Genomic DNA, 12,745 nt, shown 5'->3' on the forward strand with positions numbered 1-12,745 from the left:
TTACCTAGGCTTATAGGAATAAAAGCAAAGGTAAAATTAGAATGTATACTACAGAGGAATACCTCAGGTTTTGGAACACTTCCAACAAAGAGCATACCACAAAGATGCATTCGATTTGTCGATTTCACCGACAAATAGAATATTTCTATATTTGAATGTATCTTTCGGCTTCATTTTCACATCGACCCACTTAATATAAAGGAATAATCTAATATTTATATTTTTTTTATTGATTTACATTTATTTTGTTCCTTTTTTGTATACTTTATCTTTAAATTTAATATAATTTTCAGATTACTAAAAAAAGTAACAATATACATAAGCTCCGCCAGTTGCACGAACTGGTACTCGTACTATTCTTATAAATCGCATGTAAGTAAATCTTTAGATGTAGTATATTAAGTCATTATTTGTTTTAAAACAAATATTAAATACAATATGGGCTAGACTGACTTTAGTACAACTCAGAGATATTTCGAATTTTGCAGTTAATCGTATGTGACTTACGTACTTTAAAACAACAACAATTTTGCCATAGTTGTGAGCTTATGATAATGTTTTTTTTTTTAGCTGCATGTGTTTTTTGTTTTACATTTGTTTGTGGTTTGTTTTTGGTATTTTTATTTTTTTAAGAGATGTTTTTGCCTAAGTGCATTTTCTTCCCGTCGTTCGAATTATACATGTTTTTTTATTTTATTTAAATTAATTAAACAAAAAATATTGTAAATAGTTTAAATTAAACATAACAAATAATTATGAAATATTATTTTAAAATAATTTTTTATAAACGAAGTACAGAAATGGCATTTAGAATTCGTTTTCCGGTGCAAGGTCGAATCTTGGTGGGAAAGCCAATCCGTCAAGTTGTGGCCGTACGGACATCGCTCGGGGCTGTTAAAACAGAGAAAGAAAAAATAAGGAAATTTTGAATTTGCGGATTTATTTGTATATAACTGCATAGTATGTATGTATATGAAATTGGCACGACCATAGATATGCACGAGTGCATGTGTAGTGATTAGGAAGTCATTCTGATTTATTGTTTGACTTTTCCTACTAAGTGAAATAATGGTATCAGTAGAGAGCAAACATTTTAATAAAGGATCGTCAAACATTTGGTGGGCGCAATGAGTGAGTACGTGTAGTATGATAAAGACTGCGCTAATGACTAATGCTCTAAACACCACGAACTTCGTTTTAGGGAACATACAGAGGACGCATAACGAATATTATTCATTGACTTACAAATGTAATGAGAAGTAATTATTGGTCCAGCGTATTCTGGCGGCCACCTTTTGACGATGCCGGCTACAGTTTATACATACATATTTAATAATAAAAAAGTAGAATTATTCAAGATATTTTTGTTATTTTTATGTATTATTTCTTTTTTATCGAGGTAACGATGACTAATTCAACTAAATTTTTCTAAAATGTTTAAATTTTAATATAGACTGCGTAAGATTTTTTAGTTTTATTAATTATTTTAAATTTTCAGTTGTGGATTCTTATGAACTATAATTCTCTTTGCATTTGCTTCTCATGTGTTGTGTTTGATCACATCACCACTTTATCGCTGGATCATTGGCCAAGCCGTATTCAATTCTAATTGAACGCATGAGACGAAAAGCGGAATAACAAATAAATAAATAAATAGTGAATCAATAATTGAGATTTCAATATTCATTGGTTAAATAAAATTTTATTTAAATTAGAAAAGAATACTCACCGCTGGGCTGGCACCACGTCCAACAGATCCTGCACGTCCCTTAGCGCGGAATTTGCTGATAGCTTGTTCGGCCAAGTCAGCACGCTCCTCAGCTTCTTCGAGTTCTTGCTGGGCCTTGCGGAATTTGGCCAAGTTAAGGGCAGCAATTTCTTCGGCTTCCTCGATTTGCCTCTTGTAGGTCTTGATCTTTTGTTGCAGTTTATCTACCAAGTCTTGCATACGTTCGTGATTCTTACGATCTTCCTCAGATTGGAAGCTCAATTCCTTGATACGACGTTCAGATTTACGCAGATTCTTTTGGGCATCAGCATGTCTTCTCTGTTCACCGTCCAATTCGTTCTCTAACTCGCGAACACGTTGTTCCAATTTTTGGATAGCCTTCTTGCCACCCTTCAGTGCGTTAGCTTCAGCCTCATCCAAACGAACTTGCAATTCCTTGATTTGTTGCTCCAAGGCCTTGCGCAGTTTCTCTTGGGTCTGTGCATGATCTTGTTCAGCGCGGAGTTCATCAGCAAGGCGGGCAGCATCAACCATAGCCTTCTTGGCTTTCTCTTCAGAGTTCTTGGCTTCATTTAACAATTCGTCCAAATCGGAGTGGAGTGTTTGTAGTTCAGATTCCAATTTCCTCTTAGCCGCTGAGATAGAAGCATTCTGGGCGGAAACTTCATTAAGTTGTTCATGGGCATCGGCCAATTCTTGTTCGGCTTGGCGACGGCCACGATCGGCTTGCTCAAGCAGAGTGCGGGATTCCTCTAGTTCGTTCTGAAGGGCATTGGCACGGCGTTCGGAGATACCCAATTGCTCGCGAGCATCATCGCGGGCTCTCTGTTCTTCTTCAAGGGCGGTTTGAATATCCTTAAGCTGTTGTTGGTAACGTTTTATGTTCTTCTGGGCCTCGGCGTTAGCCTAAATTATTATTAAAATATATATAATTCAACAAATTATTATTGAACCCTTTATATCGGTATTTTTATATACTATACCTTGTTAGCATGATCCAGGGCAATTTCCAGCTCATTAATATCGGCTTCCAACTTCTTTTTCATGCGTAGCGCCTCAGCCTTACCCTTTGCTTCGGCTTCAAGAGAGGCTTGCATGGAATCGAGAGCGCGTTGATGATTCTTCCTGGTGTTTTCGAATTCTTCTTCCTTCTCTTGAATGCGGCGGTCGATTTCTTGACGTACCTGTGATAATTCCAATTGTGCGCGCAAAACCTTATTTTCTTCCTGTTCCAGGGCGGCCTCAGCTTCCTCTAGTGCAGCTTGAAGTTCATCCTTTTCAGCTTCCAAGCGTTTGCGTGCCTTTTCGATTTCATGAATGTTACGGCCACCTTCGCCGATTTGGTCTAGCAGATCCTTAACCTCATCCGCAAGATTCTTGTTTTCACGACGAACGGCTTCCAACTGTTCTTGTCCTTCTTCGTAGGCACCCTTGAGACGGAACAATTCGGTGGAATAGTTGCGGCATTCCTTTTGTGAAGCATCTAATTCAGCAGCCAAGTCATCAACCTTAAGTTTCCATTCGCCAATAATCTTATCAAATGCCTTCTGTTTCTTTTCGGCAGCATTGGCAATAGCGTTGGCACGATCGACTTCCAATTGCAAATCTTCTACTTCAGTAGCCAAACGTTGCTTAGTCTTCTCGAGACCAATGCATTTCTGGTTGAGAGATTCAATGGTTTCCTCAGCCTCAGCCAAGCGAGCTTGCAATTTCCTCTTAGCTTCTTCTAATTCTTCAGAACGAGCAACACCATCCGATTCGTATTTGCTACGCCATACTTGAGCCTCAGCGTTGGCTTTGCTGAGTTGACGTTGCAAATCAGCTTTGCCCTCGGCTTCCTCTTCTACCTGCTCACGCAGATTGTCCAGGTCGTGTTCCAAGTTTCGGAACTTGCCCAAGAGGGTGGCACGTTCGCGAGATTCTTCGTCAGCCAAACGTTTAGTATCTTCCAATTGGGTGGTCAGGGATATCTTGATTTTGGACAATTGTGACACCTGCGATTCTGCTTCCTCCAGTTGACGCAACAGATCTGAGTTTTCGATCGACAGCTTCTTCTTGGAGGCATCGAAATCATTGAGGGTGCGGTTGGTTTCGTCCAATTTACCTTGAACTTCATTCAAGGTGTGTTGTAATTGCTTAGCAATCTTTTCTTGGGCAGCCTAAGTAATGAACAAAAATATGTTATGCTCTACTCCATGGATGCAAATTATAAAGTCATAATATATTTAGTATAAACAAAAAATAGTGACGTTTTGTGTGTACTGTACAATTAGTAGCGGTGCATTTATTATCAAAGAAAAGTTAGAGTGATAGATATTTAAGGTTTTAGGCGAAATCTAAAAAACAAGTATGTCAATGCTTATTTAAACGATCGTCGCTGCTTAAGAAGCATAATCGTCAATACTGTGTTTTACTTCAAATTTGCTATTCTTTGCGCACAGCAGAGAATGGATAGATATGTCACTTAATCCTTGAGTGTATTTTCTTTTATAGCTAAAATATATACAATTTAAGAAGAAAGCAAAACTACAGAAAATATACAATCGATAATTTCAGCATAATTACAGCAGCAGCAATGCGTAAACAAAATATTTGAATATATATAATGTCTTTAGCCTGTATACCTTCTCGTTGGTAAGGTGGTCGACACCAGCGCGGAGATCGTTCAATTGAGCGTAGTATTCGTTCTTCTCCTTTTCAGCCCTAGATTATGTGAATAATAAAGTAGAGTTGGATATGGTTAATGTTGTGTTAAATTATGCATGGAGATTTGACTTAAAGAGATACATAGAGAACCAAGAAAGTATATTGCTTTGGTAGAAAATCATATGCGATACTAACAGTAGTAAACGTGCTGCAGAAGACCTTTAATTGGAATTGATTGTGTCTTCAACCTACTACAAAACACCGCAGAAATATTTAAATTCTTTATTCGAATTTTACAAATGTTAGAGTTTTTGTGGGTATCTGGGTCTATATATATGTGTGTAATTGATGTTGAGGATAATTGTGGGGATAGCACAGTAATCGGAGAGTAGTGCCCAAATGGCTTGAAGTAGTTTTACGACATATTACCTTATCGCGAGCCAGTTGATCGCAGGCGGAACGAGTTTGATTTAACTCATTGTGGCAAGTCTGGCGATCGTGTTCAGCCCTGTTATCATTATAAAAAATATTTCATTAATAATAAATGTTACGAAATTTGACTAACACGTATATGTCAATCCAATAGAAGATTTGCACGGACGTTCAACATTTATGCAAAAAACATAACAAAAGTGACATTATATATAAGAAGCCTGAAAATGTATCTCGAAATTTAAATTTAAATTTATTTTAAAATTTACTTACTTAGCCTTCAGTTTGTTAAGCTGATCAACTTGTTCGGCCATTTCAGCGACAGCATCGTTGTGCTTCTTGCGCAAGTTGGCCAAAGTGGACTCGTGCTGAATGTTGGCTTCTTCCAAATCACGACGCAACTTGCTGAGTTCGGCTTCGCGTTTCTTATTAAGCTCAATTTGGGCTGATGTGGCACCACCGGCTTCTTCCAAGCGCTCTCCCAATTCCTCTAATTCACGAGCCAAATCAGCGCGTTGCTTTTCAGCTTTAGCGCGGGCTTGACGTTCAGCTTCAACTTCTTCTTCCAATTCTTCGATGCGGGCTTGCAATTCCTTGATTTGACGTTGATGTTTACCAACACCAACCTGTTCATCTTCCAGTTTGGCGGTAATTGAAGACAATTCTTTGTCCTTGCGTTGAATGGTCTGTTCCAGTTCCTTTTTGTTGCGTTCCAAATCGGATACGGCTTCCTGGGTAAGTTTCAAATCTCCCTCAACCTTGCGTTTGGCCTTTTCAACATCTCCACGTAGTTTCTTCTCACGTTCCAATGAATCTTCCAATTCATCAAGAGTTTGTTCGAGTTTAGCCTTAACCTTGTTCAAGTGATTGATTTTGTCTTCAGCAGCTTGGAGTTCCTCGCCAGTCTTCTGGTTTGTCTCACCCTGCATCTTCTTCTCCTTGTTCAACTTATTGATGAGTTCATCTTGATGGGCGATCTCATCATTCAAGTTACGGATTTGATGATCCTTAGTAGCCTTATCTTGTTCGGCCTTCTGAACACTCAATTCGAGATCTTCAATGTCCTTCTTTAGGCCAGAGATTTCTTGATCAGCCTTTTTCTTTTGTTGGAACAATTGGTTACGAGCATCCTCTTCTTGGCTCAAACGATCTTGGATATCCTATTGAGCAATTTATAATGTTTTGAAAACAAAGTAAAAAAATAATAGCTATTATTTTTTTTTAACAAAAACAGCATATGTATGCTGTGGTTATAATTTTTCATTTCATTTTTCAAAAAAAGTGTTGTAAGCAACTATTTTTAGCAAAACACATAGATTTGTCAATTTATCACATTACAATAATTATTATTAAAGTTGTAATTGCTTCTAAAATTTGAGCAAATACACGAGAAAAGTATCGTAATATAAAATGGCAAAATGATTCTTTGATTCACGTAATGGTGCTTTGATTGCCGTACTTAATAAATGGCGGCTGCACGTATATGTATATCCTTTACGAACTAAAATTAATTTTACTAATTAAGATGGAAGCTTTGAAATTAAATTTATATTCTAACATTACCTATTTGAGATCTATATTTATATTTTTTAATTTGTGTTAAACTACTAAACGAATTAATTACTTCAAGGTAAAATATTTCAAAGACGGATGTGAATGGTTTTGAGATTTGGCATCAATAAGTGAAACTATTTTACTTACACGCAATTGGTTCTCGAGATCGTTCTTTTGGGCAGTCAATTTAGCGTTTCTCTCCTGGAAATCCTGCAATTGACCCTTCTCACCGGACAGCGAGTCCAAAAGGGCAGTCTTTTCAGCCAACAGCTTAGCATTGAGGGCTTCCAATTCTTTGCGTACTTTCACTTCAGCAGCATGCAATTCTTCAGCCTTCTTAGCCTTCTCTTCTAGACGCTGTAATTCGAACGAATCAAAAGGAATTGAGGATGTTTTAATGTCGGTTGTTAAATTTCCATTATCTTGGGTTGCAGAAGAAGATGGTGAAGTGACGGAGTTAATGACTACATCTTCAATCGGTGCAGAAATGGAAGAGATTTCTTGTGTAGCCTCAGCCATAGCCACAGTAGGCTGACAATTTAAATTGGCTCCTACATCATTTTCTACGGGTGATACGTCGGCCTTAGCCGCCTCTGCTAAACCAGTGTTGGCAGGAGGAGTTATCGCCTTTTTAGACTTCTTTACCTTTTTTTCATCAGCCATAGTATAGGTAGGCACTTAAAGTGGATTTTCTACAATGTAACTAAAGAAGTAGATTGTCGAAGAATAATTGCTTAGCAATAACACAATCGTAATAATAGCGTAGTCGAAAAAATTTTAAACAACAGTTATTTCGCATGAGCTACCAGATATTATAGCTTTCAATTTGTTGATTGGGGTACAAAAGTTTCCACTTGTTATCTTGCTCTATCATTTGTTTCAAAAATGTCGTTTACCACAAATTAACTGTTCTCAGTATATTATTGTGTTATAATTAATTCGTTATTAAATTTTCACTTAGTTTTATCTAAATGTTTGAAATTCCAAAAAAAGCTTTGGATTCGATATGATTTCGTTGTGCTCAGCGAGTGAACTGAACTGCGCGACGACGAGTTTAGACAACTAGGTCCGACTAGCTACTGGTTAATGGCTGGAATGATGATAAGTGCAGCACCAATGAGCAATCCGGCATGAGCTCACATAAGAAATTATTTCAATTCGATTATAATTTCGACTACCTATGAGTACATTCCTAAAAAATACATTCATACGTACTACTTATTCATGCTGACTGATTTTTTGTAAACGTATGTGTTTGGGTAAATAAATTTAGCAACGCCCCGAATATGATCGAATCGAAGATTCTGCGAACGGCTTGTCTTCTACACACTAATAAATCTGATATTTATGCACCGCAACGGTAACATTAACATGATCGCAAATATACAAACATCGGCAAGGGTGGTATTCATAATTTTTTATTTGATTTCCCGTAAAAGTCACGCCAGAGAGGCACAGAGAGATTAATACATGTGCAGCCATCAATGATATGGCACAGGTGTTGTGCAACAAAAATCGAGCACCATGCAAATTTAGGTCTAGAGATGTATGTAGGTAGATGTGTTGCTTTGAATATTATTTATTATTCCTGCTGCCGCTAACATCATCGCTCTTTTGGGCGTCTTGGCCAAGATTACAAACAACTCCTCAGTTAGTCGTCTGCTTTTTTCATTATGCCAATATACATAAGTTGGCTAAATTATTTTGATGAGAATTCAATTAGAACGCCTATTAATAAACTTTCTAAAATAAAAATTCAATTGCCTGTTTTCTTATTCAATATTTCATTAATCATGCTAATGATGAGTTGAGTGGTGTTAGCTTTTTACAGCTGCCGCAGCTGCTGATTGTGTTGAGCGCATAGATGGTAGGACATTTAAGTATCGAAAATTGTATTCCGAGCAATACCAATAAAAATGCACAAATATTTACATATAACATTTTCAATAAATTTGTTCGAGTATATACATGTGTATATACATTTATTTTCGCTGGTATTTGTGCACACATTTCAATTATTGCGAATCATTTTTTGTAGCAGTGAAAATAAAGAAGCAAACAATACTATGTCAAAGCATGTCTTGTACGAGAGGACAATAATTGAACGAAAATATATGCATGTGTAGATGTTCGTCCAAAATATTAAATACAAATGGTCAAATGTTTCAAGTTTTAGGAGTTATTAGAAAAAGAAATAGCCATTACATTTAGCCACGTCATGGTTTCAACTCGAATGTACCTCTGATCAATTTATTTGGTGTGAATGTATGTGCCCATGCATTGGCAAATACTTACATAGGCATCACAGAGAAATTATGAATACGAGTGATTTGATGGTACTAAAACTCCAAATATATCTACTTGTTGTTGAAATCAGTCATTTCTCATGAACTCATAAATTAATATATTACAAGTAGGCAAAATGTTTTCAATTCTTCAACAAGCAATTTGGTACGCAGAGGCGTATGAGTAACACCAATTAGAAACGTACTATGTATGTATATTCATGTGGCATGTGATAGTCATTTACATCAAGCACTTACAGATTTGATGGGCGGCTGTTTATTCGCTTTTATATTGCTAGATTTACGAAGTCAAAATACATACATATACAAATGGGCTAAACATATGCCTACATGCAATTATAAAATTGAATCATGTATGTAAATACATGAGCGCTAATTATGTGAACACACTTGCCAACATTGTCAGAAATGTAAGCCAAAAGGCCAAAAGTTCTGCAAAAGAAAAAAGAAATAGAGAAGGAAGTCGACAAGTCATTAGATCGTATTTTTAGATGCCTTTTTGCTACTTTTTTTATGGCACTATTAAGTGGTGCACACATGAATTGCTGCCATAGACAAGAGTGATCAATTCCGACAGGTGCAACGACAGCAACATGAAAAATCTATATTTTCATATTTATAGACTGACGCAAAACTAAATCCGTTCTATAAATAAGCACTGCCTTGCTATGCTCCACCTCCATTTACGCAATTATTAACTGTGAATTTAACACCGTCACCTGGATCTTCTGCTACTCCATTATCTGCTATAATTATCGTTTTTTGTTTTTACTTACAGCAATCTCATCCTCAACGCGGGTAACGTTGAGTAGAGGCTTGATCTTCTGCCACAATTTGTACCATGGCCATGTGCGGAGTTGAAGGTATTTGCGCAAGTTGCGTTGTACAACTTTGAGGGCCAAGCGTTGTTCTTGCAATTTCTTGAAGTTCCTACGGGCCAAGTAACCACGAGCCCATCCTTGCATCCATGACATGATTTTGCCGAGACGCTCATCACGGAATTCTTCCATCTGACCCAAGACACCAGCGCGGAAGAATACCTATTGTTTAGAATTTTCGATTGGAGTGGGGGAATGAAAATGTGATTAGTATAATTGTATCTTTTGTTTATCGTTTTATGCCACATATGTCGCGGTAGACTTGAGCTGAACTGAAAGAAGGTCTTTCGAGTCATTTGAACTTTATTATTTTTAATTCATGGCAGAAATTTTTCTTTTATTGTAAATTTATTTAATTGACAGACAAAATAGTCTTTTTTCACTATATTTGTATAGATACAAATACATTTATATATATATATTTCTAAACAGTCAATATGATTACCTACAAGTATTCCATGCAACATTCTCTCAGTTCACCGCTATTCTATTGTTTTTAAAAAGCGTTTACATACATATAAACGTATAGAATATATACATACATATTTATATCTTGGATATCAAGTAATATTGGAATTAAATGAACAAAGCATGGCAATGAAAACAGAACAACGAGCGACTTTAGGAATAACAGCGTGGTTTATAAAGCATTAGATGAGTGAAAATATACATTGATGACGACTAGAATATATTTATATTTTATGTGTTTGTAAATACGACCGCAAACATTTACATATTTCAAAATGAAATTGAATTAAGTGAAATTCAGTTTAAACCACATTGGGGCTTATGATATACATACATAATGAGTGATATCTCTAAAGGTTACTTGTTGAACAATGATGATCAGTTAATAATGAAAATAATTAATGAAATATGCATACAAAATATATTTAGTGAATTTATGGGTAGAAATGACTATAAATGTTAGTGGTGTAACAAGTTTACTGGACAGGTGTAAGGATACTGACAAATACAAAGTACTATATTATTTCATAATTTCATTCGTAACTTTTTTGGTTGGGTTTTTTGTTCATACATAATTGAAAAACACAATTCTGTTAAGGTTTAGTTTCATTTGCTTATTAAAAATTATGTTGATAATTTTGTACATTTTGACAAGAGACAAATTATTTAGACGCTTTATTACTGCATTGTTTGTTGTATTTTTCATTAATGTTTTAAGGTACCTTGGTGTTACCCAAACGATATTGATCTTCTGGCAAGTCAATGTATTTAACAATGATTTCAGTGGCCTTCTTATCTTTCTCTACGCCAACCAAAAGTTTCGGGCACATGATCTTGTAGCTATACGAGCATTTGTAGGTAGGAGGATATGTATGTATGTGTGAAAATGCAATTTTGTTGTGTGTAGATAAATTGATGTCGCGATGGTTGTTTGGTTTGATCGGTGGTGGCATTTTAGGTTGGACATTGTTGTTTTATTTTTAATTGGTGATGTGAAAATATGGGAATTCAATTAAAATATTAATAATTTTATAACTGCTTAATTTATTCCAAGAAAAAAATTTCGATAATGTAAAAGGTAAGTCGATTTAAATTTATTAACATTTTCATAAAATAAGTTGTGCACCTAAATAAATATATATATTCTTCTACCAAAGCATTGTATATATTGAATTAAAATAAATTTGTAGAAAGTAATAATTTAAAAAATTAATTGAAAGTATAAAAACCCTACACATAATTTCGAAAAATATTATGAATTATTATTTTATTAACATTTAATTATTATCCCAATCATGAGGTAATTGATTTTGTGGTAAATGGATGTCGGGCTCATATAGACTAATAATATCTGATACATTTGTACTTCATAAAATACGAGTATTCAAGTTAATGTATGTATATGCATATATGAAATGACTAGATATTGAATATTTTTTGCATGCTATAGAGCGCATACCGATGTACTTTAAAGCGATGGACATGCTTATTTCGGGAAAATATCATACTACGTACTACTAGCAATAAATAATAGAACTAATAACAATGCTAATGAGAACATGCTGAATTCTTATAGCGTATATTGGGTATTTTGGATGTGTGTATTGAGGAACATGCTTTATGTGTATGGATATGCTGAGGGACTTCCATAGGCCTCACTAGCATATATTAAAATGCGTACGTATGTGAAGTAATCTCTGCAATTATACTAATTATTTTGGTAAATTCAGAGTTTACTGTATGTAATGTGGATGCTTTGAATTTGCAAAAGCCTGTACCAACAATAGGTGAATTTGAGAATTTAACTATATATGTATTTATACTTATGCGGAATTGTGTGGCACTTTGTTTTTATTTTTTGTGAAAAATTGGATTCGTGCCTTAGTGTTACCCAAACGGTATTGATCTTCATCTAATTCAGTAGATTCAATCAGAATCTTACTGGCTTTTTTGGGATCTTCCAAGTCTTTGATGCCTCTTGGGTTCAGGATTTGGTAGCTGTTGGTATGTATACATGTGTAGTTGTAGTGGATATTGGAAATTGTTAATATTTTGTTTAAGGTTCATTTTAAATGTCAGGTTTAAAAGTATGTATGCAATTCAAAATATATTTTAGCAAAAAGAAAAAATTATATAAAGGGTACATTTATACGTTATTTAAAAAAATAAAGGTATGGAAAAATAAAAGGCCATCATAGAATTATAAATAATTTAATGGAAAGTAGTTGCCATTGTATTCATTAATGCATTCAATGATGATGAAGAATGTACTAATTATAAAGGAATCTCAAAATTTAACTTTTGAGATGAGTTTTTGCACATTCCTTGGAATATATGGGATTTTTGTGTTGGTATATATTTGCATAGGGGTATAAACATAATTCGTTTTTTGTATGTTCATACATGCTTAATATTGCTTTTAAATATGAAAACAAACTATTAACTGAAAAATGTAATAAAAACATATGTTGTTTAAACATTTAAATGTAAATACAGTTTGTGGCGCATTCTTGAAAAAAAATGAAGAACCATGCCTTTGTATGACCAAGACGATATAGATCAGGATCAAGAGCTGTGGATTCAATAAGAATTTTAGAACATTTTTTCGGATCTTCCATTCCGCTAATGTCCTTTGGATTCAAAATTTGATATCTGCGTTGAGGGAAGATTTGTTGAAACAATAAAAAAATTTAAGTATATTTGAAGTATTTTTCGTTGTATAGTGTATTGCT

The 12,745-nt window shown here is 35.0% G+C and overlaps 1 protein-coding gene across 15 annotated transcripts in view; it reads right to left on the reverse strand.

The window, feature by feature from the left end:
* Nucleotides 1-214: 214 nt before the first annotated feature.
* LOC126765186 (myosin heavy chain, muscle) overlaps nucleotides 215-12,745 on the reverse strand; it is a 29,403-nt gene continuing 16,872 nt past the window's right edge. For 4 of the 15 annotated variants that reach the window (XM_050482773.1, XM_050482774.1, XM_050482768.1 and 1 more), the window contains exons 11-18: nucleotides 10,736-10,853; nucleotides 9,444-9,707; nucleotides 6,509-6,718; nucleotides 5,081-5,967; nucleotides 4,354-4,432; nucleotides 2,713-3,888; nucleotides 1,730-2,635; nucleotides 215-891 (exon numbers count right to left, since the gene is read on the reverse strand). In XM_050482773.1, coding sequence (XP_050338730.1) covers nucleotides 808-891; nucleotides 1,730-2,635; nucleotides 2,713-3,888; nucleotides 4,354-4,432; nucleotides 5,081-5,967; nucleotides 6,509-6,718; nucleotides 9,444-9,707; nucleotides 10,736-10,853 — 3,724 coding nt within the window. In that variant the 3' untranslated portion in view covers nucleotides 215-807. Of the gene's footprint in view, nucleotides 892-1,436; nucleotides 1,606-1,729; nucleotides 2,636-2,712; nucleotides 3,889-4,353; nucleotides 4,433-4,804; nucleotides 4,884-5,080; nucleotides 5,968-6,508; nucleotides 6,719-9,443; nucleotides 9,708-10,735; nucleotides 10,854-12,547; nucleotides 12,666-12,745 lie in introns of those variants that run through there. The other 11 variants (XM_050482780.1, XM_050482772.1, XM_050482767.1 and 8 more) reach the window with 6 other exon arrangements.

Source organism: Bactrocera neohumeralis, unplaced genomic scaffold (genome assembly GCF_024586455.1).
Source record: "Bactrocera neohumeralis isolate Rockhampton unplaced genomic scaffold, APGP_CSIRO_Bneo_wtdbg2-racon-allhic-juicebox.fasta_v2 cluster10, whole genome shotgun sequence".
NCBI classification, from domain to species: domain Eukaryota; kingdom Metazoa; phylum Arthropoda; class Insecta; order Diptera; family Tephritidae; genus Bactrocera; species Bactrocera neohumeralis.